Source organism: Nuphar pumila, chromosome 14 (genome assembly GCF_984573655.1).
Source record: "Nuphar pumila chromosome 14, dmNupPumi1.hap1.1, whole genome shotgun sequence".
NCBI lineage: Eukaryota > Viridiplantae > Streptophyta > Magnoliopsida > Nymphaeales > Nymphaeaceae > Nuphar > Nuphar pumila.
The window spans coordinates 44,047,379-44,074,467 of NC_143262.1; the positions used below are offsets into that span (position 1 = coordinate 44,047,379).

At 35.9% G+C, this 27,089-nt stretch overlaps 1 protein-coding gene across 1 annotated transcript; it reads right to left on the reverse strand.

Moving 5' to 3' along the window:
• Positions 1 to 2,180: 2,180 nt before the first annotated feature.
• Positions 2,181 to 3,266, reverse strand: LOC149816792 (uncharacterized). Its single transcript, XM_089986963.1, has 2 exons — positions 2,738 to 3,266; positions 2,181 to 2,194 (listed from the first exon to the last, which is right to left on the reverse strand). Exons 1-2 carry the CDS (start codon positions 3,264 to 3,266, stop codon positions 2,181 to 2,183), a joined length of 543 nt encoding a protein of 180 aa, XP_089843089.1.
• Between the last annotated feature and the right edge of the window lie 23,823 nt (positions 3,267 to 27,089).

Genomic DNA, 27,089 nt, shown 5'->3' on the forward strand with positions numbered 1-27,089 from the left:
TTAGACTCAAATCAATTCCTTCATCTAATATCTAATCAATATCTGAGATTCGATCCATTTCAATTCGAATATTGGATCCAATGCTGGATCTGGTATCTAATTTCATCCCAGACCTAGATTTTCATCTGGTTCATTCAGAAATCCATACCCAGAGTCCAAATTCAGTCTTTGAACCTGGAATATCTCATCAGATATCCAGGATCCAATTAAGCCATTTCGGATCCATTTCAGTATGGATCCACCTTCTGATCAATTCAGAAGTTCAATTCAATCAAATTTCTAAACTCATATTCATTTAACATCTAAGATACAATTTTACTTATGATTTATGATTCAGATCCAAGATTCAATTCCATTCTCAGGAATTGGATCCAAGATCCAAAATCAAAATCCTATTTTGTTATGAATTTGGGACTTTTTCCATTTTTTAATTCTTCAGAAATCCATATTCGGGGTTCGATCTCCATTTTTTGAACCAATTTCCTTCAATTTGAGAATGCAAAGGGCTAAACAAGGATAGGGCTTAGCCCAACCTACCTCGGGCCAGCATCGTCCGAACCCAAGAGGGTCGACCCAAGATGGGAATGGCGGCTGGTCAAAGAGGGTCGGTCTAAGGCTTCCTAGCCAATCGAGCATTGCCTTGTAAAGAAAACCCCTTGGCTATATCGAATCAAACCCTACAAGAACAAAACTGAAAACATCCAAGGGAGGAACGCAAAGGCATGAAACATTTTCTTACAATCCACCCATCACCATTGCAAACGAAATCTCTCAACTTATCAAAATGCGGAAACCATGCAAAAACTAAAATATTCCAAGCAAACAACTACTAAGTTGCATGAGGAAGGAAAAACCAACACATTATAGCAAGCTCAACCGAAACCCAACTTGTAATGGATGCAAACTTGCTTAAACCAAACGACATACGTGATGCTAAAACCGACATGTTCTTAAGCAAAAACCTACATCATGATATGCGAAAATGGGGGACTTAAGAAAATACAAGAACATGTAAAACTTATTCAAAACGACACCCACAAATGGAAAAAGGAAAACTCACGGTTTTACACACAATGGAGGTGTTGGAGAATCTCACCTTCGCGGCTTTAGAAAATGGAGAAGATTGAGGAGGTTGGTGTGTCCACGGTTTGGGAGCTGCACTATGTATCACTCCCACCATCTCAAACTCTCTCTCACACACCCTCTCACGGTTTGGAGAAGCAAGGGAGAGAGAGAAGCTCCACCTCAGAAATGCATAGGGAAAAATCCTCTATTTCTCTCTCTTGAAACCTTAAATATGTAGGGTTTATTGAATGGACAGCTGGGATTACCCTGGCTAGGATGGACGACTAGGGTGCTTCACGCCCAATGCATGTCAAGCTCTTAAAATCATTTCAAAAAGATTTCAAAAATGGCATTGTAAAAGGGTTTCAAAAAGGCTTTAAATCTTGAAGGAATTACAAGGGCTGCCCTAAGGCTAGCCAATCGGTTTTAGCCATTTGAATAATTTCAAAAATATTACAAAAGAGCCATGGGGCGCCAGCCCCATGCCTTTTTTATTGGAAAAACGCCCCCTCATGATGAGCTTCAAGGCTCATCATGAGTGTTGAAAGAAGGAAATGGCCAATCATGGCCTCTATTTCAAAACCCATGCAAATATTTTCAAACATGCCCTCCAGCTGGTCTACCTTTGACCAGCTGGTCAACCAAGCTCAAAACCGTCTCTTAGAGAGGACACCCAATGGGTTTGGGTCCTCTACTAGTGATCCGGATCCAAAACCAAAATCGCCAATTGTGATGTTTCAAAACAATGCCTAGTTAATGCATTAAAATGTTAAATTAATTCCAATGAATCATTTAGTTCTCTTCAAAACCTTAATTAATATGGAATGCTCGATGCCTCTCAAGAAAATTCTCATCCGTTTGCGAGAATTAAGCGTATTACGATTCGGGTCTAATCGTAGATCAAAACTCGTAATTCACATGCACTGACAAGGTTTTTACGTCGTATGGGTCCCAAACTCGGGGACAAACTATAAAAATATATTATAAATTAACCCTTAAAATTTCAGAAGCTAATTCGTCCAGAATTAGACACTTCTTACTTACACAGTATATTTACACGATTTTCGGGTCGCGCGTACAAAGCCAAAACACAAAGCATCATCAATCATAGTCAATTACGCGATATAATCTGGTACATATACGAAAGCATACATATCAACTCAAATCAAACAGTAAATTCCTCAGAAAATTCGCGGATGTTACATTCTACCCTCCTTAAAAAGGATTTTGTCCGCGAAATCACAAAACAACAAGCAACAACAAAAGGGTCAGATCTCATCTCACAGCGCCTAATCAGCCACAACTAAGTCTCTCGTAGACTTCTTAGGACAAAACTTGGCAACATGCCTGGGTTGTCCACACTTGAAACACTTGCCATTGAAGAGTGGACAAGTTCCAAGATAGTGATCTTCGTCACATTGCCGACACTTCCGTTGAACTTCCGGTCGCTGGGATTGCTTTCACTGGCACTTCTGAGATACTTTCTGACGCTTTCGCTCCCTAGTAGGTGGCGAAGACTCCACCCTACTAGGTTTCTTCCCGCTCGCAATCGCAAAAACTTGAGCCGGATGCTCGGCTTTGTCTTCATCTAGTAGAGTAGCTACCTCGATAGCTTCTTCGAGCGACTTAGGCCCGCTAGTGAACACTTTGGTTCTCAGAGTTGGCCTCAAACCTTGAGCGAACTTCATTGCTCGATCATTCTCCGCAACGTAAACATTCAGACAATATCGTTCCAAACAATGAAACTTCGTAATATAATCGGACAAGGTCATCGTTCCTTGTTGCAAGTCCAGAAATTCTTGCATCTTCCTACTGCGCTCGTGCTTCGGAAAATAAGCAGAGTTAAAAACTTCAACAAATTTGTCCCGCGTAACAGTCGTGTCCCTGAATCTGACCGAAGAGATAGTATCCCACCACTTCTCAGCATGATCTTTCAAACGATAAGTACCAAAACTCACTTTCTTCTCCTCTAGGACATCCAAAACACGAAAAATACGTTCTATCTCACATATCCAAGACTCAGCAGCTTCCGGGTTTGTCTTACCCATAAAAGTAGGAGGATCTAACTCCATGAATCGCTTATACATAATCGCACTACTATTCTGCACACCTTGGCCTACGTGCTGAAGGTTCGCACCTAACTGCTGTATCGCAACCATCTGCTGTTGCACAACCTCTGCAAAGTTGTTCACAACGCCCATAACGTCGTTGCATCTAGTCTTCCAAGTCATCTATCATGACAAAAGACACGAAATCAATCACTAGGTCGGACAACCATGCTCGCGAAAATGATAATCGCAGCAATCATGCAAAAATCATAAGCATACAACACCTTATAATCCAGACAGAAACCACAACATAATTCAATCGTGCAACACAACATGACAACAAACGCGTTCCACGAACGACAAAGCGACACCAAACAAGGCCGCTATCGCTAGAAAAAAATCACTATTCTTGATGACAAACGTTAGAGGACCACCACTCTAACACAACCAAACACAAGAGTCTTCATTACTCATATCATCGGTAGGGAATCGCCACCATAGCGGCATCGTCAGAGAATCATCATGCTGACGGCCTTGCTGGAGAATCGCCATCCCAGCAACCTCATTAGGAACTCACCATCCTAATGGCATCGTTAGCGAATTGCCACGCTAATGGCCTTGCTGGAGAATCGCCATCCCAGCAACCTCATTAGGAACTCGCCATCCTAATGGCATCATTAGCGAATCGCCATCCCAGCAACCTCATTAGGAACTCGTCATCCTAATGGCATCGTTAGAGAATCGTCACACTAACAGCATCGTCAGAGAATCACCACGCTGACGACCTTGCTGGAGAATCGCCATCCCAGCAACCTCATTAGGAACTCGCCATCCTAATGACATCATTAGAGAATCGTCATGCTAACGGCATCGTCAGAGAATCGCCACGCTGACGGACTTGTTGGAGAATCACCATCCCAACAACCTCATTAGGAACTCGCCATCCTAATGGCATCGTTAGAGAATCGTCACGCTAACGGCATCGTCAGAGAATCACCACGCTCATGACCTTGCTGGAGAATCGCCATCCCAACAACCTCATTAGGAACTTGCCATCCCAATGGCATCGTTAGCGAATCACCATGCTAACAGCATCGCTGGAGAGCTACTCCATCCAGCGGCATAGTTGGCACTACCAGGAATCACCTCCTGAGCCGACACACCACAATCCTCCAGATAGTTGTGGGGGAAACAAAAATTCTTGCAACGTTCTCTCACGAGCAACAACACTCAGATGATCGGTGTTAACTATCCCCAGAACATGACCCTCTCAGAAGTCAAATGGCCTCACCAGCGGCACAAACGCGACATGCTAAGTGTGTAACAACATATACGTTCTCATCATCAAGAACGACAGGGAAAATCAGCAGTATTTGCCAACGGGATACGCAGAGGTTCATTGGCACAGACAAGGCTTCAGCCTTCTGCCCAAAGAGGATCGCATCCAATAAGATACCCTTCGTCAAAGACAGGGTTACGAATAATTCCAACGAAGTTGGAAAAGAAGGAAAACATCCACTCAGAGCCTCACACGACGATTCTCATCGAAGCCATCTCGTCTTCAACACGATAAGGCTAGAAGCTCGATAATCGCTATGATGTATCGATCGTTTCCACCACACAATGTGAAACGAGAAGGGCGAACTACGCAAGTAGTCCCCTAGGTCTCAGTCGAAACTCCAACTCTCACAGGAGTCGACTTGGATCAACTTGGGAAACTAGGTCCACAAGCGTGAACGAACCCTTAGGTTCTGACAATCGATATCTTAATCCCATTATACGAGGCTTAAACATGAAATGGGGTCTCACATCGGAAGACACCCGAGAAACACACAATCATCAAATCAAGCAAAACAAGTCATCAAACAACAGAAACTGAATTAGAAATACTTACAGTGCGATGCTTGATGAGTGCAGAGACTTGAACTACACTTCTTTATCTCTTTTAAAACACTGCTCTGATACCATTTCTGCGACGCCCTCAGATTTCCCGACTTGCAAAATCCTTTGAAATCCTTTGGATTTTTGAGTAAATTTTTTTTTGAAAACAAGTGCGCAAGTGTGGAAGAAACCAAAACAAGGAGAAACAAGCGGCGAACTCTGGGCGGGGCCGCAGGGGTGAAACAATAGTTAATTGAAACAACTTTATTAAATACATTTACAAAATATTATAATCAATTCTCTTATATAAAACCAACAAACTGCCAAGATCTCAAAAAAGGGTCCAGAAGTGCGGGTTCAGAGTCCGCTACAGCACACCAAGCTCCATCGCACGCCTAAGTAAGACACCTGTATCCTCATAAAACGGGGTCAGTACTCTTTCGAGCTGGTGAGACAAACCAAACACGATATACCATATGTGGAAAATGAAGCAAACCAATTAAGCAACACATGGCATGCTTATTTACAAGAATTGAGCAATTACAGCATGAGCAAGCATAAAGCAGTGAAATGACAACACATGAGGCAATAAAAGAATACTAGCATGAGCTAAAGCAATTAAGCAAAGCATGAGCAACTAACCACGACAATTCATTTCATATCCATTAGCAAGGTATGCATCAAGGAACATAAAATTCTAATGTAATCAACACAAAAGCAGTGATATGAAAATCGATGTGTCATCATGAACTGTGTACAACTACAAGTGGACAAGTAGGTGCATCATGCCATAAGTGCAAGAACTAGCTAAGCAACAATGCAAAACATTGCACGTTATGATGAGACGGTTAGAAGCATTTTGCCACGGTAAAGCGTGACTCACAAGCAGTGCCAAAGTTCTTAAACCATGTATTACAATCATATGTGAGCTCATCTCGCTAAGCGGGTCCATTGCCCACAAATAACTCGCCAAGGAGTTCCAAAGGTCTCACAAGACCACAATCTCAAACAGGTATCTCGAGAATCCCTACGTACTTAGGGAACTACATTGAAGTTTGCCAATGTGATTATACATTCAAAAATCACCAATGTGAGCATGTAATATCATTCATTGTGCAAACAGTTTCGTGTTAAAGTGTGTGTGTCCATGTACATGTCATTCCAAATACCATCAAAAACCACGCCGCAAACAAGAGTTAACACTCTTAAATAAGTATATAATTTGCATCGTACCTTGACAAGGAAAAATCCATATTCATTTATTTCTTTTGTCCTACGCCATAGGTTCCTCATTTACGCCAAAACCTTATTTTGAAGGCATTCAAAAGGGCGTTACTCGCAACATTTATGTTCTATACAAGCATACACACGCACACGATGAGGCAACACATTACTCGTATTGGTGGGTTTGTCAATTAGTGCGCATACCTAACCATTTAACGTAAATTTGCATAGGACAAAGCGCCATTGGTTCTTACTATCACATTGCGAAGACATAATTATGTGCATAATATTTTATTTGCTTTGGACCATTGCATGGTTTTGTCTATGTCATAATACGTCCAAAATCATGAAATTGACAGGTCATTTGGAACCCGTGTCATAGGCACTTATGCAACCTCATGGGCTGCTGTCCGGCGTTGCTAACGAGACAAGGAGCATGGCGAAACTGAAAGAAACCACGGCTGGGCTGCAGCTGTCCAAAATAGGTTGTCACTCTTACCAGCAACAACAGTGCCATGGGGCACCAAGCGAACACGTGCAGTCCCGATTTGGAGTAGCACTGCAGAGTCGGCAAAAAGGTGAAGATAGCCTGACATGTTCTCCCATGGTGCAGGGACCGAACCAAAGAAGGACCGCATCTATGCTGTCCCGGGTGTGCTTGAACTTGAGCACGGTCTGGACCGTGAGTCAAGACTCTGCTGGCTTTAACCAGCATCGCAAAAGAGAAGGGGTGCAGGCCTGCTGCCTTCACCGAGCTGCAGCAAGGGTCGAATGCCCAAACTAGAGGCGTGTGAGGGGTTGCCGCCCAAACTGAATGAATCTGGGGCCGGCCTTTGACAGGTCTGGACCACATTCGGTCCAGACCATGTCAGGCCAGAGGCTGCTTGACCCACACCAGCTCAAGCTGGTGGGCTCGGCTAAGGGCCACGCCAACCGAGAATGAAGAAAAATGAAGGGCGCCCAGGTGACTCATCGTGGTCGGCCTGGGGGTCACCTGAGATGCAACATAGCGTCCAGACATTTCTGGACGCCCAACAGAAAAAAAAATGCAAAGGGCTAAACAAGGATAGGGCTCTGCCCGACCTACCCCGGGCCAGCATCGCCCGAACCCAAGAGGGTAGACCCAAGCTGGGCATGGCGGCTGGTCAAAGAGGGTCGGTCTAAGGCTTCCTAGCCAACCGAGCATTGTCTTGTAAAGAAAACCCCTTGGCTATATCGAATCAAACCCTACAAGAACAAAACTGAAAACATCCAAGGGAGGAACGCAAAGGCATGAAACATTTTCTTACAATCCACCCATCACCATTGCTCACGAAATCTATCAACTTATTAAAATCCACCCATCACCCATCACCCATCACCATTGCAAAAACTGAAATATTCCAAGCAAACAACTACTAAGTTGCATGAGGAAGGAAAAACCAACACATTATGGCAAGCTCAACCAAAACCCAACTTGTAATGGATGCAAACTTGCTCAAACCAAACGACATACGTGATGCTAAAACCTACATGTTCTAAAGCAAAAACCCACATCATGATATACGAAAATGGGAGACTTAAGAAAATACAAGAACATGTAAAACTTATTCAAAACGACACCCACAAATGGAAAAAGGAAAACTCATGGTTTTACACACATTGGAGGTGTTGGAGAATCTCACCTTGGCGGCTTTAGAAAATGGAGGAGATGGAGGAGGTTGGTGTGTCCACGGTTTGGGAGCTGCACTATGTATCACTCCCACCCTCTCAAACTCTCTCTCTCACACCCTCTCACGGTTTGGAGAAGCAAGGGGGAGAGAGAGAAGCTCCACCTCAAAAACTCATAGGGCAAAATCCTATATTTCTCTCTCTTGAAACCTTAAATATGTAGGGTTTATTGAATGGGCGGCTGGGATTACCCTAGCTAGGATGGACGGTTGGGGTGCTCCACGCCCCCCCCCCCCCCCCCCCCCTCCTAGAGGTCCACGCCCAATGCATGTTGAGCTCTTAAAATCATTTAAAAAAGATTTCAAAAATGACATTGTAAAAGAGTTTCAAAAAGGCTTTAAATCTTGAAGGAATTACAAGGGCTGCCTCTAAGGCTAACCAATCGGTTTTAGCCATTTGAATAATTTCAAAAATATTACAAAAGAGCCATGGGGCGCCAGCCCCATGCCTTTTTTATTGGAAAAATGCCCCCTCATGATGAGCTTCAAGGCTCATCATGAGTGTTGAAAGAAGGAAATGGCCAATCGTGGCCTCTATTTCAAAACCCATGCAAATATTTTCAAACATGCCCTCCAGCTGGTCTACCTTTGACCAGCTGGTCAACCAAGCTCAAAACCGTCTCTTAGAGAGGACACCCAATGGGTTTGGGTCCTCTACTAGTGATCCGGATCCAAAACCAAAATCGCCAATTGTAATGTTTCAAAACAATGCCTAATTAATGCACTAAAATGTTAAATTAATTCCAATGAATCATTTAGTTCTCTTCAAAACCTTAATTAATATGGAATGCTTGATGCCTCTCAAGAAAATTCTCATCCGTTTGCGAGAATTAAGCGTATTACGATTTGGGTCCAATCGTAGATCAAAACTCGTAATTCACATGCACTGACGAGGTTTTTACGTTGTATGGGTCCCAAATTCGGGGACAAACTATAAAAATATATTATAAATTAACCCTTAAGATTTCAAAAGCTATTTCATCCAGAATTAGGCACTTATTACTTACACAGTATATTTACACGATTTTCGGGTCGCGCGTACAAAGCCAAAACACAAAGCATTAACAATCATAGTTAATTACGCGATATAATATCATACATATACGAAAGCATACATATAAACTCAAATCAAATAGTAAATTCCTCAGAAAATTCGCAGATGTTACACAATGTCCCGCGAGGAATTCTGGAAGATGTTCTAGTCAAGGTAGAGGACTTCTACTTCCCTGACGACTTCATCATTTTAGATATGGAGGGAGTTAATGATATGCGACAGACCCCCATCATTCTTGGATGCCCCTTTCTGGCCAGTACCAATGCGTGCATTAATTGCCGCACATGTGCGATGGATATCTCATTTGGCAACAGGAAGATGAGGCTGAACATTTTTCATGCAGCGATGGGACCTACCGGCGATGAGGCTTCTTTCGAGGTCGACTTCATTTAGGACCTGGTAGAAGCAGAGCATACCTGGTTATTGAGTGATCCACCTCAGGAGGAGGTTGATGAATCACTCGAAGAAGATTTCCATGGGTCGATAGAGAGTCAGACAGGTGATCTGAGTTGGACCTGGCACTTCGAGCCGCTTCCTGAATTGGCAGAAAAGCCGACCCAACCATCCATAGAGAGTTCGCCTGAGCTTGAGTTGAAGCCCTTACCAGTTTCACTCAAGTATGCCTTCCTAGGCAAGGATCAGACTCTCCCCGTCATTATTTCCATAGACCTAACTGACACACAGGAGTGTCAGCTTTTACAGGTCTTGCATGAGCATAAATAGTCAATTGAATGGTCGATGGCAGATCTGAAGGGGATAGACCCCTCCTCTTGCATGCATCGGATTATCATGGATGAGGGGGATGAACCCTCAAGAGAGGCGCAAAGGAGACTAAATCCCCATATGAAGGAGGTGGTAAAGAAGGAGGTGGTCAAATGGTTGGATGCTGGGATCATTTATCCCATCTTCGACAGTCAGTGGGTGAGCCCTACCGAGGTTGTCCCCAAGAAGTTTGGGCTCACTGTAGAGATGAATGAAAAAGGAGAAAGTGTCCCCATGAGGACTACCACGGGATGGCAAGTATGCATAGATTATAGAATGTTGAACAGTGCAACTAGGAAGGATCACTTCCCTCTGCCGTTTATCGACCAAATCTTGGAGAAACTCGCGGGCCAGCAGTATTTTTGTTTCCTAGATGGTTATTCAGGATACAACCAGGTGGACGTTCATCTCGAGGACCAAGAGAAGACGACGTTCATCTGTTCATATGGTATTTTTGCTTATAGGAGAATGTCGTTCGGGCTCTGCAATGCCCCGACAACATTTCAGCGGTGCATGATGGCGATCTTCTCACATATGATGGATGATGTCCTTGAGATTTTCATGGACGATTTCTCGGTCTATGGCTCTTCATTTGACGATTGTCTCCAAAAGTTATCTCGTGTGCTTCAGCGTTGTAGGGAGACAAATCTGGTTCTTAGTTGGGAAAAGAGTCAATTCATGGTGAGACAGAGGATTGTTCTTGGACATATTGTGTCTGAGAAAGGGATCGAGGTTGATAAGGCCAAAGTGGAGACCATTGCTAGATTAGCTCCACCGACCTCTGTGCGGTAGGTGCGATCATTTCTAGGGCATGCAGATTTTTATAGAAGGTTCATTAAGGACTTTAGCCAGATTTCTCGACCGTTATGCAACCTGCTATCGAAAGATCAACCGTTTGTGTTTGATGATGCCTGTTTGAAGGCATTCTTGGCCCTATAGGAGGCTCTGACTATTGCTCCTATTCTTCAATCTCTTGAGTGGTCAGTGCCATTTGAGATTATGTGTGACACATAAGATTACGTGGTTGGAGCGATTCTCGGTCAGAAGATTAAGCAACGATCTCATGTGATTTATTACGCTAGTAGGACCCTCTCTGATGCGCAAATGCATTATACCACCACAGAGAAGGAATTACTTGCCATAGTTTTTGCTCTTGAGAAGTTTCGCTCGTATTTGTTAGGCTCCAAGGTCATCATTTACTCAAATCATGCAGCGTTGCGATATTTGATGAGTAAAAAGGATGCCAAACCGCGTCTCATTCGATGGATCCTTCTGTTACAAGAATTTGATCTCGAGATTCAAGATAAGAGTGGATGTGAGAATCTTGTAGCAGATCATTTATCCAGACTGACAGTGGAGACATCCACTGATCAGGGGCAGATTGATGATTTCTTTCCGGATGAGCAGCTCTTTCATATCAAGCATCTGCCTTGGTTTGCGCATATCATCAACTTTTTGGTGATCGGAGAGTACCCTGCGCACTGAAACTGCAATGAGAGAGATCGTTTTTTCTCGCAGGTAAAGCACTATTTTTGGGAGGAACCAGAGTTGTTTCAATTATGCCCAGATCAGATGATTCAGAGGTGTGTTCTTGAGGAGGAGTATGACTCCATTCTATCATTTTGTCATTTCTTGGGTTATGGAGGCCATTTCTCTAGTTGAAAGACAGCCGCAAAGGCCCTCCAGTCAGGATTTTGGTGGCCAACACTGCATAAAGATGCTCACAATTTTTGTAGGAGGTGCTTGCGCTGTCAGCAGACAGGACGCATCGCCAAGCGCGATATGATGCCCCCTCCTTCCTATTTTGATTGTTGAGATTTTTGATGAGTGGGGCATTGTATTTATGGGTCCTTTCCCTCCTTCGTTCAAATTTATTTATATTCTAGTGGCGGTTGATTATGTCTCCAAATGGATCGATGTCGTGGCCACTCAAACAAATGATCATAAGGAGGTGCCTCGATTTATCAAGCACAACAATTTTAGTTGGTTCAGAGTCCCTAGAGCGCTCATTAGTGATGGTGGTACGCACTTTCGTAATGTACAAGTAGCTTCCTTACTTAGGAAATACTCGGTACACCATTGGATTGCCACACCGTACCACCCACAGACTAGTCGCGAGGTCGAAGTCTCCAATAGGGAGATCAAGCAGATTCTTGAAAAAACAGTCTGGCAAGACCGCAAGGACTAGTCTCAGTGCCTTGATGATGCCCTTTGGGCCTATAGGACTGCTTTCAAGACTCTGATTGGCATGTCCCCATACCGACTGGTTTTTGGGAAACCATGCCACCTTCCTGTTGAATTGGAGCATAGAGCATATTGGGCTATCAAGAAGTTCAATTTTGATATGGCCCAAGCTGGGGCTAAGAGGAAGTTGCAGTTGAGTGAGCTTGAGGAGTTGCGCAACGAAGCCTACGAGAGTGCCAAGATATACAAGGCTCAAACCAAGCATTTCCATGATTAGCACATTGTGAGGAAGAAGTTTGAGCCCGGTCAAAAGGTGTGGCTTTATCATTCACGTCTCCATCTTTTTCCAGGGAAGCTATAGTCCAGATGGGATGGACCATTCATAGTCCATAGATTTTTTCCACATGGAGCGGTAGATCTTTTGGACCCTCGAACATGCAGCATTTTCAAAGTCAATAAGCAGCAGTTGAAGCCCTACATTTCTGATATTGTGGTGAAGCAAGACATTGAGACTGTTGACCTCATGGATGCATGAGGGCACACACAGGTTTGTATGTTGTATTTTTAGTCTTTTTAGTAGGATCTAATAAATGTTCATAGATGTTTTTTTTTTCTTTATTTTATTTTGTTTTCTTGTATCTCATGAGTGTATTGTTAGATCAGGTATGCATTCTTATGTAATCGTAGGACATGCATTCATATGTCATATCAGGTGACTTTTGCTCTTTTCTCCCAATTATCTTGTTCTCATATGTAATCCCTTAGTTTCATATAAGCATGGGGAAGTGCCACTGAGGACAGTGTCATTCAAGCATGGGGGGGGGGTGTAGTTTGCACATCCAAACTTTTCATGTCTTTGTAATTGCATTTTTTATGTCAACTCATAAAAATTAGGCTTTTAGGGAATGGGTTTGAACTTATATGACTGCTTTGCAACATCTAACGTTTTAGAGAATTTTGAAGCCCCACGAAAAACTTTTTCTAACACGAATCTAGAAAATCATGGTTGTTTATGTGGATTTCAAAGAAATGATTATGGATGCATGTTAGAGTTTATTTTGAATCACAAGTATGAATATGCACAGTTTATTTTTGAAAACTAAGCAAATGAACATGGCAAAAGAGCTCAAAAAGTGAAAAAAGCATACGTTTAGTTGTTTGATATCTTTATACTCCCTAGTAACTGGGCTTAGACACAAGTTGAAGTGTTTGAGTTCCATGTTGAAAAGGATAACGAAGGAAGTCAATTCTTTGTCTACGTTGATATCTATGGCCTATTTTGTTTGAGCAAGTAGAGCCTAAGGGGTGTTTAAACCTGGTTCCCTAAAGCCATCTGGTTTGGGAGCCATCGGCCTAAAAGCCCATTACATGGACTTTATAGAGAGCGTAATAGATGTTGACATTGCACATGACAGAGAAGTAGACTATACGCAAACTATAAAAAATTGAAGGTCTAGTGACTCGAGCAATTAGGTCTGAGGGATACTTTGTATTTGGTGCCCTAAGGTCGTGTGGTCTGGGAGTCATTGACGCAAAGCTCGTTACACGGGTCACAAAAAATGAAAATTTGATATAGTGCTTAATAAAAAAAAAAGCAAAAAAAAATGTGTGAAAAAATTAAAAATCAAGAAAAAGAAAAAAACGTAAAAGAGAAAAGTTCATTGCTTAAAAGCAAATATTGAGAAAACCTGTGCAGAACACATATGAGTGAGGATAAGTAAATAATAATGTGTATGTATTTGAATTTCTAAGGATGAAACATAAATGATTATGCTATCAAGAAAAGTGAAAGAAAATATTTTATTCTGTGGTGGCAGGTAGAAGACTCTAATCATGTTTTGATAATGCAATGACATGAAATATTTGTGAAAACAAACTCCTTAATTGCCTAATGCCTTGTGTTTTTATGCATACTTGATAGAGATGTTTGTGGGTAGCATCACTGCAAACCCACACGAGACCTTACTCATCCACTGGGGTAACCCAGGGGTTGAAAGGGCTTGTTGCATATGCTAAACACAATAGTGATTCCTACGAAAGTGAGTTAGGTTTTTATTGTGTCTAGTTTAGTATTTTTGTTTTTGCTTCAGTTTGCTCGAGGACTAGCAAACAATAAGCATGAGGGTATTCGATCATGCATAATATTTGCATTTTATTAATCATTATTTATGCATGATCCATGTTACAATCGCTCTAAAAACCCATTTTTATTGTTAGTTTTGAGAAACCGCATTGAATTGAATTTTATCAGAAGATCGGGTTTTCAAAGCTTTCCCTACGATTTTAGTATTTTTATTAGATATAGATTTTCTTAATTGTAGCTTAGTTAGCTTAGGTTTGTATTAGCTAATTTGTAATTTTTAGGAAGTTTGCTTCTTAGACAATAAAACATGTTTTGCTAAAGTGGGTCTTTTGAAAATTGTTGGACTGGTTTTGGAAAATTTGTTTTACCCTAATATAATATTATAAATAGTATTATACAGTAGAAAAAGAACATTTTTTCCTTGGTGGATTGCACGCCTCTCTCTCTCTCTCTTGCGTCCTCTCCCTTTTCCTTTTCTTGTTCTTCTTGCTGTATTCTCCAACATCGGTTCTTCCATCTTCTTCATTGGGAAGGTGCAACAACAACCAGGATTAACCAGTCTTTCCTCAACCCATCTAGCCGACCTTGGTAAGTCCTTCTTTCTACCCATCTTCGTAGCATAGGATCGGTGCATGCCTTCTTTCTATTTTTATGCATCCTCATTGCCTGTAGCATATATTGAGATCTTGATTTTTTAATTTTTCTGCATATAGGATAGATCTGATTGCATATTTTCTCTGATGTTAGCTGGATCGTATAACTTTGTGTTGCAGCGTCTTTATTTATTGGTTTCATTACGAGTTTAGATCATCAGTTTTATATTGTTTTATGTTATTACATACTTTTAGATTTCACGTTTTCTTTATTACTGGGTTGTAGTTAGTCTTTGTGTTTTCTGTTTTCTATTAGTTTCATAGTTAAATGGTGAATTAGCTATTAGTTGTTTTTATTTCATTAACAGTAGACGTTAATTGATTTCTTTATTAATTATATTAGTCACAAGTCAAGTCAGTAGTTATTGGGTTTAGTATATATGTTATTAGTTTTGATTCATCACTTAGGTATCTGTTTACACTATTTTATAACTGCATTGATGTCTTGCATTAGCCGTTCTTTGTTTTAGGCATTAGTCACTCCAGTCCTTATTTGTTTTAGTAAACTATTCAGTTTTAATATGGTTTAGCATTTGGTGTCTCACTAGGCCATTTAAGTACATTTTAATTATTCAATAGCAAATAGTTTATTGATTAGTTCCAGCAGGTGAATTTCTTTAATCGTGTAGTTAATTCTTTAAGTTCTTTTTAGAATATAATTTTGGTGGGTTTATACTCAATTAGGCTAAGTTCGATCATACATTAGGAAATCTGTTTAGTTCACGATTTTCTGGTTTTAAATTGGTTAATTGGTTGCTAGTTAAATTTGTTTTGACATTTTGTCTTTTAGTGTTAGGTTGTTAGATTAGTTTTCTCGTAGCTTAGTTCATGTTTAGTTTAGTTTAGTCAATTCAAATCTCGTTGTTGCTAAATATTTTTAGTCATTAGTTATTAATTTCTTGTTTAGTTTCCTTGTACTGCTTTGTTTTTGTGTTGTGTTTTGCAGGGAAGCACTTGGACGTGTGAGAGAAGCAATTTCGGGCCCTTAAAAAAAACCAAAGTTCAAGAACACATACATTACCTCAAGAAGGGACAGAAAGCCTCAAGCACTGAAGACTTGCTTTTCTTTCTAGATTAGGCTTTTATTTCATTAAATTCAATTCAATTGGGTTTGTAATAAGGCACTTTAATTAATTGTTTAAGCCCTCTGCGTAGAGCCATACTCTCGTAGTTAGTTAATTATTTAATCAATTCTTTTCATTTTGGCAATAAAGAGTAGTTTAGATTGTGTGTTGAATACAAGTATCGCCCATTCCATGAGATCGACCCGGACTCCACCACTTGTGTGAGCTGGTTTTTATTATTTGGTGTTTGGCTTTCTCTAGATTTTCATAAAAAAAAAAATATTGTTTTAAAAGGGCTTTTCATAAAACTCACACCAGTAAGGTTGTATGGTAATTTTTTTAGCAAGTGTTGACTTTCCTTTAGGTTTTCAAAATTTGTGACATGCATCTTAGGTAATTTTTCTACTTTTTTGTTCAGCCCTTTGGAAATTAGTATTGTCCTCAAAACCATGTATCCTATATTAAGTAACTTAGGCAGTTGGTTTCCTTAGGTTTAGGTATTTTCCATATCTTGTATTGATAGTTAATTATTAGCTTTTAAGAGATTGTTTTAAAGTTAGTATGTTTTCACTTTTGCATAGGGTTTTCGAATTCGTAGCATGCATTTTAGTTAAGTCTTGATTTCTTTGTCCAGCACTTAGGTAATTTCCATACCTTGCATGAATAGGTTAGCATTGTAGTCCTTTGCTTTTGTTAGAGTGTGTTGATTTTTCTCAAAACCGTGTAAGTGTTTTAGGTAAGTCTTGATGCTTTATTTATCTCTTAGTTAGGTAATTAACCCTAGTAGTCCCCTAGACTAATTCTAGCTAAGTCAACTAACCCTAGTTAGTCAACTAACCTTAGTTAGGTTCAAGTAGTATTAAACTTTATTTAATATGTAGTTTTAGAATTAATTTTCATGTTTGTAGCTAATTAGTTAGTTGCATGAAGGTAAGTATATTCAGTTAGTTAATTTTAATAACTTAATTCTTAGTTGTGGTAGTTAAGTTAGCTAAGTAATAATGTAGCTTGTAAACTAGATTTAGAATTAAATTGCTTAAATCATTTGCATAGGTAATTAGTCAGTTTAATTTGATTTTGCATTTTATCTTATTTCTAGCTTAATTGTAATTTAGATTCAGTAATTAATTTAAAAATTAGTTTTAATTGTAAGTTAGGATTAATTATTAAATTGTTTACTGACTTTTATTTTCTGTTGTTTTAGGGTGATAAGTTCAATACAGGTCAACAGGTGTAATCAGATTGAGAGTGCGAATGCACGTGTGGTGAAAGAACAAAAATGTCCCTGGCGATCCGTAGAAGACTTAGCACCTGTTTTTAGTTAATTTTCATTTTTTAGTTTGTAATTTAATTAGAATTGTAATGTTAACTTAGTTGTAAACTTTATTGATATTAATGAATTGAAATTTTTTAGAGATAATTCTGAATGTATCCTGTTCCCTGAAGATTCGACCCGTACTCGCCACAAAAGTGGAAAGTCGGTTTTTATTATTTTTTGTTGACGATTTTCCAAATGCTTTTATTGAAAATAATGTTTTAAAAATACTACTGCAAAAAGTTCAACCAAATTTTTGGCGCCGTTGCCGGAGAATGATGATTATATTCTGTTATTTCTAAGATTTTAGTTTATTAATATGTGTTTAGTTAGTTGTTTTTATTTGTTTTAGTCAGTAGGATTTAACATAGTTAGAAAATATAGGATTCACATGCTGTTTTTCCAAGGATTCACTGAATTTCATGATTCAATGAGCGATTAGACAGGTGAGTCTTAAAGAACATAGTGGTGATTTCCTGTATTCATTGATTTTGCAATTTAGATTAGAATTGTCTTTTATTTCCGAGATTAATTACATTGTTTTAACATTGATTAAAATAGATTATTTGCTAAACTTGCATGATTGAATCTCTATAATTTTTTTTTGACAACATCAGTACATATATAAGCATGATTGAATCACTATAAATTTTGTTGTCACTATAAATTTTGTTGACAACCACAAAACACATATCTGTATGATTAAATCACTATGAAATTTTTTTGGCAGCCTTAGAATCCATATAGGCTTGATTGCATCACTATCAAATTTTTTTGACAGCCTTTCAACACACATATGCATGATTTAATCACTATAAAAATTTTCTGCAGCCTTAGAACGCATATACTTATGATTGAATCACTATGACAGTTTTTTGACAGCCTTCAAACATATATATGCATGATTGAATCACTATAAACTTTTTATGACAACCTGAGAACACATATCTGCATGATTGAATTACTTTGAAATTTTTTGGACAGCTCTAGAACACATATATGCATGATTGAATCACTATGAAATTTTTTTGACAACCTTGGAACACATATATGCATGATTGAATCACTATGAAGTTTTTTGGCTGCCTTAGAACACATATATTTATGATTGAATCTCTATGAATTTTTTTGACAGCCTTAGAACATAATATGCGTGATTGAATAACTATAAAATTTTTTTTAGAGCATTCTAACACATATATGCATGATTGAATCACTATAAATTTTTTGACAGACTTAGAACACATATATGCATGATTTAATCAATATGAAATTTTTTTGACAGCCTTAGAACAGATATGTGCATGGTTGAATCAGTACGATTTTTTTATAGCCTTAGAACACAAATATGCATGATTTAATCTCTATAAATTTTTTTAACAGCGTTAGAACACAAATATGCATGATTGAGTCACTATAAATTTTTTTTGACAACCTTAGAACACATATTTGCATGATTGAATCACTATAAAAAAAAATTATAATCGTAGAACACATATATGCATGATTAAGTCACTATGAAATTTTTTTGACAGCCTTAGAACATGTATACGCAAGATTGAATCACTATAAATTTTTTTTGACAACATTTGAAGATATATATGCATGATTGAATCACTATGGAATTTTTTTGCGAGCCTTAGAACACATATATGGATTACTGAATCACTATGAATTTTTTGGCGAGCCGTAAAACATATATATGAATGATTGAATCACTTTGAATTTTTTTTTACAACCATAGAACACATATATGCATGATTGAATCACTATGAGATTTTTTTGACAACCTTAGAACACATATATTTATTATTTAATAAATACATTTTTTTTGGAAAGCCTTATATCAGATATATGCATGATTGAATCACAACAAACTTTTTTTGATAGGCTTAGAACACATATATGCATGATTGAATCACTATAATTTTTTTTGACAGCCTTAGAACATATATACGAATGATTGAATCACTAAAAAAATTTTTTGACAGCCTTAGAACACATATATGTATGATTGAATCACTATGAATTTTTTTTTTAGGCCTTAGAACACATATATGCATGATTAATTCACTATAAATTTTTTTTGACAACCTTAGAACACAAATCTGCACGATTGAATCACTATGAATTTTTTTTGACAACCTTAGAACACATATATGCATGAATGAATCACTATGAATTTTTTTTTATGGTCTTAGAAAACATATATCCATGATTAAATCTCTATAAATTTTTTTTGACAGCATCAGAAAACATATATGCATGATTGAATCAATATAATTTTTTTTTACTACCTTAGAACACAAATGTGCAAGATTGAATCACTATGAAATTTTTTTGACAGTCGTAGAGCAAATATATGCCTGATTGAATTACAATGATTTTTTTTGACAGCCATAGAAAACATATATGTAGGATTGAATCACTATGAATTTTTTTTGACAACCTGAGAACACATATATGCACAATTGAATCGCTATAGTTTTTTTTAAAAACCTTAAAACACATATATGCATCACTGAATCACAATGAATTTTTTTTTGCCAGCCTTAGAACATATATATGAATGATTGAATTACTATGAAATTTTTTTGGCTACCATAGAAGACTTATATGCATGATTGAATCACTATGAGATTTTTTGATAGCCTGAGAACACATATATGCATGATTGAATCAAAACAATTTTTTTTGACAGCCTTAGAACACAGATTTGCTTGATTGAATCACCACAAATTCTTTTTGACAACCGTAGAACACTTATATGCATGATTGAATCACTATAAAAAAAATTTTACAGCCTTAGAACACTTATGAGCATGATTTAATAAGTATAAAATTTTTTTGACAGCCTTATAAAAAAGACATGCATGATTGAATCACTATGAAAGTTTTTACAGCCTTGGAACACATATATGCATGATTGAATCACTAAGAAATTTTTTTGACAGACTTAGAACGCATACATGCATGATCGAATCACCATTATATTTTTTTGTGAGCATTAGAACAGATATATTCATGATTGAATCACTATAATTTCTTTTGATTATCTTAGAAAACATATTGGCATGATTGAATCACTATGAATTTTTTTTTATAGCCTTAGAGCACATATATGCATAATTCCATCACTATGAAATATTTTTGACAACCTTAGAAGTCATATAAGCTTGATTTAATCACTATGAAATTTTTGTGCCAGCCTTAGAACACATATGAATTATTGAGTCACTACAAAATTTTTTTGAGAGCATTAGAACACATATATGCATGATTGATCACTATAAATTTTTTTGACAACCTTTGAACACATATCATCATGATTTAATCACTATGATTTTTTTTGACAGCCTTAGAACACATATATGCATGATTGTATCACTATGAATTTTTTTTGATAGCCTTAGAATGCATATATGCCTGATTGAATCTCTATAAATTTTTTTTGACAGCTTCAGAACACATATCTGCATGATTGAATCACTCTGAATTTTTTTTGACAGCCGCAGAACACATACATGCATGATTAAAACACCATGAAATTTTTTAGACAACCTTTGAACACATATATGCATGATTGTATCAATACAATTCTTTTTTAAAAGCCTTAGAACACAAGTGTGCATGATTGAATCACTACAAATTTTATTTGAAAAACTTCGAACACATATATGCATGATTGAATCATGATGAAATCCTTTTGACAACCTTAGAGCACATATAAGCATGATTTAATCACTATATATTGTTTTGACAGCCTTATAATACATATATGCATGATTGAATCACTTTGAAATTGTTTTGATAGCCTTAGAACACATATCTGCATGATTGAATCACTATGATTTTTTTTTACAGCTATATAACACATACATGCATGATTGAATCCCCATGAATTTTTTTTACCAGCCATAGTACACACATTTGCAAGATTGAATCACTATGATATTTTTTTGACAGCCTTTGAACATATATATGCATGATTGAATCACTATGAATTTTTTTTGACAGCCTTAGAACACATATATCCATGATTGTATCATGATCATTTTTTTTTACAACCTTAGAACGCATATATGCATGATAGAATCACTTTGAATTTTTTTTGCAGCCTTAGAAGTCATATATGTATGATCAAATCACTATAAATTTTTTTTGACAGTTGTAGAACACATATATGCATAATGTAATCACTATAAATATTTTTTGAGAGCATTAGATCACATATATGAATGCCTGAATCACTATAAAAAAATTTTGACAGCCTTAGAACACATATCTGCAAGCTTGTATCATTATGAAATATTTTTGACAGCCTTAGAACACCCATATGTATGATTGAATCACTATGAAATATTTTTAACAGCTGAGAACACATATATGTGTGATTGAATCGGTACAAATTTTCTTTAGAGCATTAGAACACATATATGTATGATTGAATCACAATAAAAAAATTTTGACAACCTTAGAACACATATCTGCATGATTGAATCACTATGATTTTTTTTTATATCCTTAGAACACATATATGCATAATTACATCACTATAAAATATTTTTGACAGCCTTAGAACACATATAAGCATGATTTAATCACTAAGAAAATTTTTTGACAGCCTTAGAACACATATATGCTTGATTGAATAACTATGAAATTTTTTTGACAGCCTTAGAAGACATATATGCTAGATTGAATCACTATGATTTTTTTTTGCTAACTTAGATCACATATATGCATGATTGATTCGCTATGAATTTTTTTTGCAGCCTCAGAACACACATGAATCTTTGAATCACTATAAATTTTTTTTTGAGAGCATTAGAACACATATATGCAAGATTGAATCACTATAAACTTTTTTTGACACGCTTAGAACACATATCATCATGATTTAATCAGTATGAATATTTTTTGACAGCCTTTGAACAAATATATGTATGATTGAATCATTATGAAATTTTTTTGACAGCCTTAATACACATATAAGCCTGATTGAATCTTTATAAATTTTTTTTGACAGCATCAGAACACATATATGCAAGATTGAATCACTATAAATTTTTTTTGACAACCTTAGAACACATATCTGCATGATTGAATCACTATGACATTTTTTTCACAGCCGCGGCGGAGCACATATATGAATGATTAAAACACCATGAAAATTTTTGGACAGCCTTAGAACACATATATGCAAGATTGAATCACTATAATTTTTTTTGACAGCCTTAGAACACATGTATGTATGATTGAATCTCTATGAAACTTTTTTGCGGCCTTGGAATAGATATATGCATGATAAAGTCACTATGATTTTTTTTGACAGCCTTAGAACACATATATGCGTGGTTGAAACACTAGATTTTTTTTTTTAGAGCATTAGAACACATATCTGCACGATTGAATCACTATGATTTTTTTTTTACAGCCTTCGAACAAATATATGCTGGATTGCATCACTATGATTTTTTTTTGGAGCCTTTGAACACATATATGCATGATTGAATCACTGAATTTTTTTGGCCAGCCTTATAACACATATATGCATGATTGAATCACTACAATTTTTTTTAGAGCATTGGAATACATATATACAGGATTGCATCATTATAATTTTTTTTTACAACCATAGAACATATATATGCATGATTGAATGACTATTTTTTTTTTTGACAGCGATAAATCACATATATGCATGATTGAATCACTATGAAAATTTTTTAACAGCCTTAAAACACATATAAGCAAGATTTAATCACTATGAAATTTGTTTGACAGCCTTAGAACACATATATGCATGATTGAATCACTATGATTTTTTTTTGAAAAATAAAGAACACATATATGCATGATTAAATCACTATGAAATTTTTTTGATAGCCTTAGAACACATATATGCATGATTAAATCTCTATAAATGTTTTGACAACATCAGAACATATATATACATGTTTGAATCAATATAAGTTTTTTTGATAACCTTAGAACACATATCTGCTTGATTGAATCGCTATGAATTTTTTTTACTGTCGTAGAACACATATATGCGAGATTGAATCACTATGAAATTTTTTGACAAACTTAAATAACTTATATGCAGGATTGAATCACTATGAAATTTCTTTGACAGCCTTATAACACATATATGCATGATTGAATCATGGTGGAATTTTTTTAACAGCCTTAAAAGACATATGCATGATTGAATCACAATGAAATTTTTTTGACAGCCTTAGAACACATATATGCATGATTGAATAACTACAATTTTTTTTTTTAGAGCAGTAGAACACATATATTAATGATTGAATCACTATAATTTTTTTTAACAACTTAAGAACACAGATATGATGATTGAATGACTATAAATTTTTTTACTGCCTATGAATACATATATGCATGATTGAATAACTATGAAATTTTTTTGACAGCCTTATAACACATATATGCATGATTGAATCCCTATAATTTTTTTTTAGAGCAGTAGAGCGCATATAAGCATGATTTAATCACTATAAATTTTTTTGACACCCTTAGAACACATATAAGCATGATTTAATCACTATGAATTTGTTTTGACAGCCTTAGAACACATATATGCAAGATTGAATCATTATAAAATTTTTTTGACAACCTTAGAACATATATATGTATGATTAAATCACTAATTTTTTTTTGACAGCCTTAGATCACATATATAAATGATTGAATCCCTACAAAATTTTATTGAGAGCACTAGAACACATATAAGCATGATTGAATCACTATGAATTTTTTTGATAGCCTTAGAACACATATAAGCATGATTTTATCACTATGAATTTATTTTGACAGCCTTAGAACACATATATGCATGATTGAATCACTATGAGTTTTTTTTTACAGCCTTAGAACACATATAATCATGATTTAGTCACTATGATATTGTTTTGACAGCCTTAGAACACATATATGCATGATTGAATCACTATGATTTTTTTTGACAGCCTTAGAACACATATATGCATGATTGAATCACTATAAAAATTTTTCAATAGCCTTACAACAAATATATGCATGATTGAATCACTATAATTTTTTTTTAGTACACACATATGCATGATTGAATCACTATAAATTTTTTTTGATAGCCTTTGAACATATATATGCTTGATTAAATTACTATAAATTTTTTTTGAGAGCCTTAGAATACATATAAGCATGATTGAATCACTGTGATTTTTTTTTACAGCAGTAGTATACATATATGCATGATTGAATCACTATGAATTTTTTTTGACAGTCTTAGAACATATATATGCAAGATTGAATCACTATGGAATTTTTTTGACTGCCTTATGACACATATATGCATGATTGAATCACTATGGAATTTTTTTGATAGCCTTAGAACACATATATGTATATTTGAATCACTATGAAATTTTTTTCACAGCCTTAAAACATATTTATGCATGACTGTATCACTATGAATTTTTTTTTACGGCCTTAGAATGCATATAGGCATGATTGAATCACTTTGAATTGTTTTTTACAGCCTTAGAACACATGTATGCATGATCAAATCACTATGAAAATTATTTGACAGCCTTCGAACATATATATGCATAATCCAATCACTATGAATTGTTTTGGAGAGCATTAGATCACATATATAATTGCACGAATCACCATAAATTTTTTTTGACACCCTTAGAACACATATCTGCATGCTTGAATCACTATGAAATATTTTTGACAGCCCTAGAACACCCGTATGTATGATTGAATCACTATGAAAATTTTTTGACAGCTTACAACACATAGATGTGTGATTAAATCACCAAACTTTTGTTTTAGAGCATTAGAACACATATATGCATGATTGAATCACTATAAATAGTTTTTGACAACATTAGAACACATATCTGCATGATTGAATCACTATGATTTTTTTTTGATACCCTTAGAACACATATATGCATGATCGAATCACTATGAAGTTTTTTTTACAGCCTTAGAACACATATAAGCATGATTTTATCATAATGAAATTTTTTTGACAGCCTTAGAACACAATTATGCATGATTGAATAACTATGACGTTTTTTTTGCAACCTTAGAACACATATAAGCAGGACTTAATCACAATGGATTTTTTTTGACAAACTTAGAACACATATATGCATGATTGAATAACTTTGAAATTTTTTTGACAGCCTTAGAACACATATATCCAAGATTGAATCACTATGAAATTTTTTTCTTATTTTTGATCACATATATGCATGACTGATTCGCTATGAATTTTTTTTGATAGCCTCAGAACACACATGAATTATTGAATCACTACAATTTTTTTTTAGAGCATTAGAACACATATATGCATGATTGAATAACTAAAACAATTTTTTGACAACCTTAGAACACATATTATCATGATTTAATCAGTACGATTTTTTTTTCATTGCCTTAGAACACATATATGCTTGATTGAATCATTATGAAAATTTTTTGACAGCCTTATTACACATATATGCCTGATTGAATCTTTATAATTTTTTTTTGACAGCATCAGAACACATATATGCAAGATTGAATCACGATAATTTTTTTTTACAACCTTAGAACACATATATGAATGATTAAAACAGCATGAAATTTTTTAGACAGCCGCGGAACACATATATGCATGATTGAATCAGTACAATTCTTTCTTAAAAGCCTTAGAACACATATATACATGATTGAATCACTACAATTTTTTTTTGACAACCATAGAACACATATACGCATAACTGAATCACTATAAAGTTTTTTGACAACTTTGAACAAATATATGCAGGATTGAACCTCTATAAAAATTTTTGACAACATCAGAACACATATATGCATGCTTGAATCACTATAATTTTTTTTTGACAACCTTAGAACACATATCTGCATGATTAAATCACTACAAACATTTTTTGACAGGCTTATAACACATATACGTAGGATTGAATCACTATGATTTTTTTTATAGACTTAAAACGCATGTATGCATGATTGAATCACTATGAAATTTTTTTAATAGCCTTAGAACACATATATGCATGATTGAGTCACTATGATTTTTTTTAACAGCCATAAAACACAAATATGCATGATTGAATCACTATAAATTTTTTTGACAGCCTTAGAACACATATCTGCATGATTGAATCACTATAAATTTTTTTTGACAGCCTTAGAACACATATATGCATGATTGAATCACTATGAAACTTTTTTGCAACCTTGGAACAGATATATGTATGATTGAGTCACTATGATTTTGTTTTGACAACCTTAGAACACATATATGCGTGGATGAAACACAAGAAATTTTTTTTGAGAGCATTAGAACACTTATCTGCATGATTGAATCACTATGAAATTTTTTTAACAGCCTTCGAACAAATATATGCTTGATTGCATCACTATGAGTTTTTTTTGCAGCCTTAGAACACATATATTCAAGATTTAATCACTGAATTTTTTTGGCCAGCCTAATAACACATATATGCATGATTTAATCACTACAAATTTTTTTAGAGTATTAGAATACATATATACAAGATTAAATCATTATAATCTTTTTTTGACAACCTTAGAACATAAATAAGCATGATTGAATCACTAAATTTTTTTTTGACAGCCTTAGAACACATATATGCATGATTGAATCACTATGAAAATTTTTTAACAGACTTAGAACACATATAAGCATGATTTAATCACTGTGAAATTTTTTTGATAGCCTTAGAAAACATATATGCATGATTAAATCACTATGAAATTTTTTTGAGAGCCATAGAACACATATATGCATGATTAAATCACAATGAAATTTTTTTGAAAGCCTTAGAACACATATATGCATGATTAAATCTCTATTAATTTTTTTGACAACATCAGAACATATATATGCATGTTTGAATCAATATAAAATTTTTTGACAACCTTAGAACAAATATCTGCATCATTGAATTGCTATGAATTTTTTATGATAGTCGTAGAACACATATATGGGTGATT

Bases quoted from the DNA above. Each gene is read 5' to 3' on its own strand.
- LOC149816792 (XM_089986963.1), bottom strand. From the start codon at position 3,266: ATGGGCGTTGTGAACAACTTTGCAGAGGTTGTGCAACAGCAGATGGTT.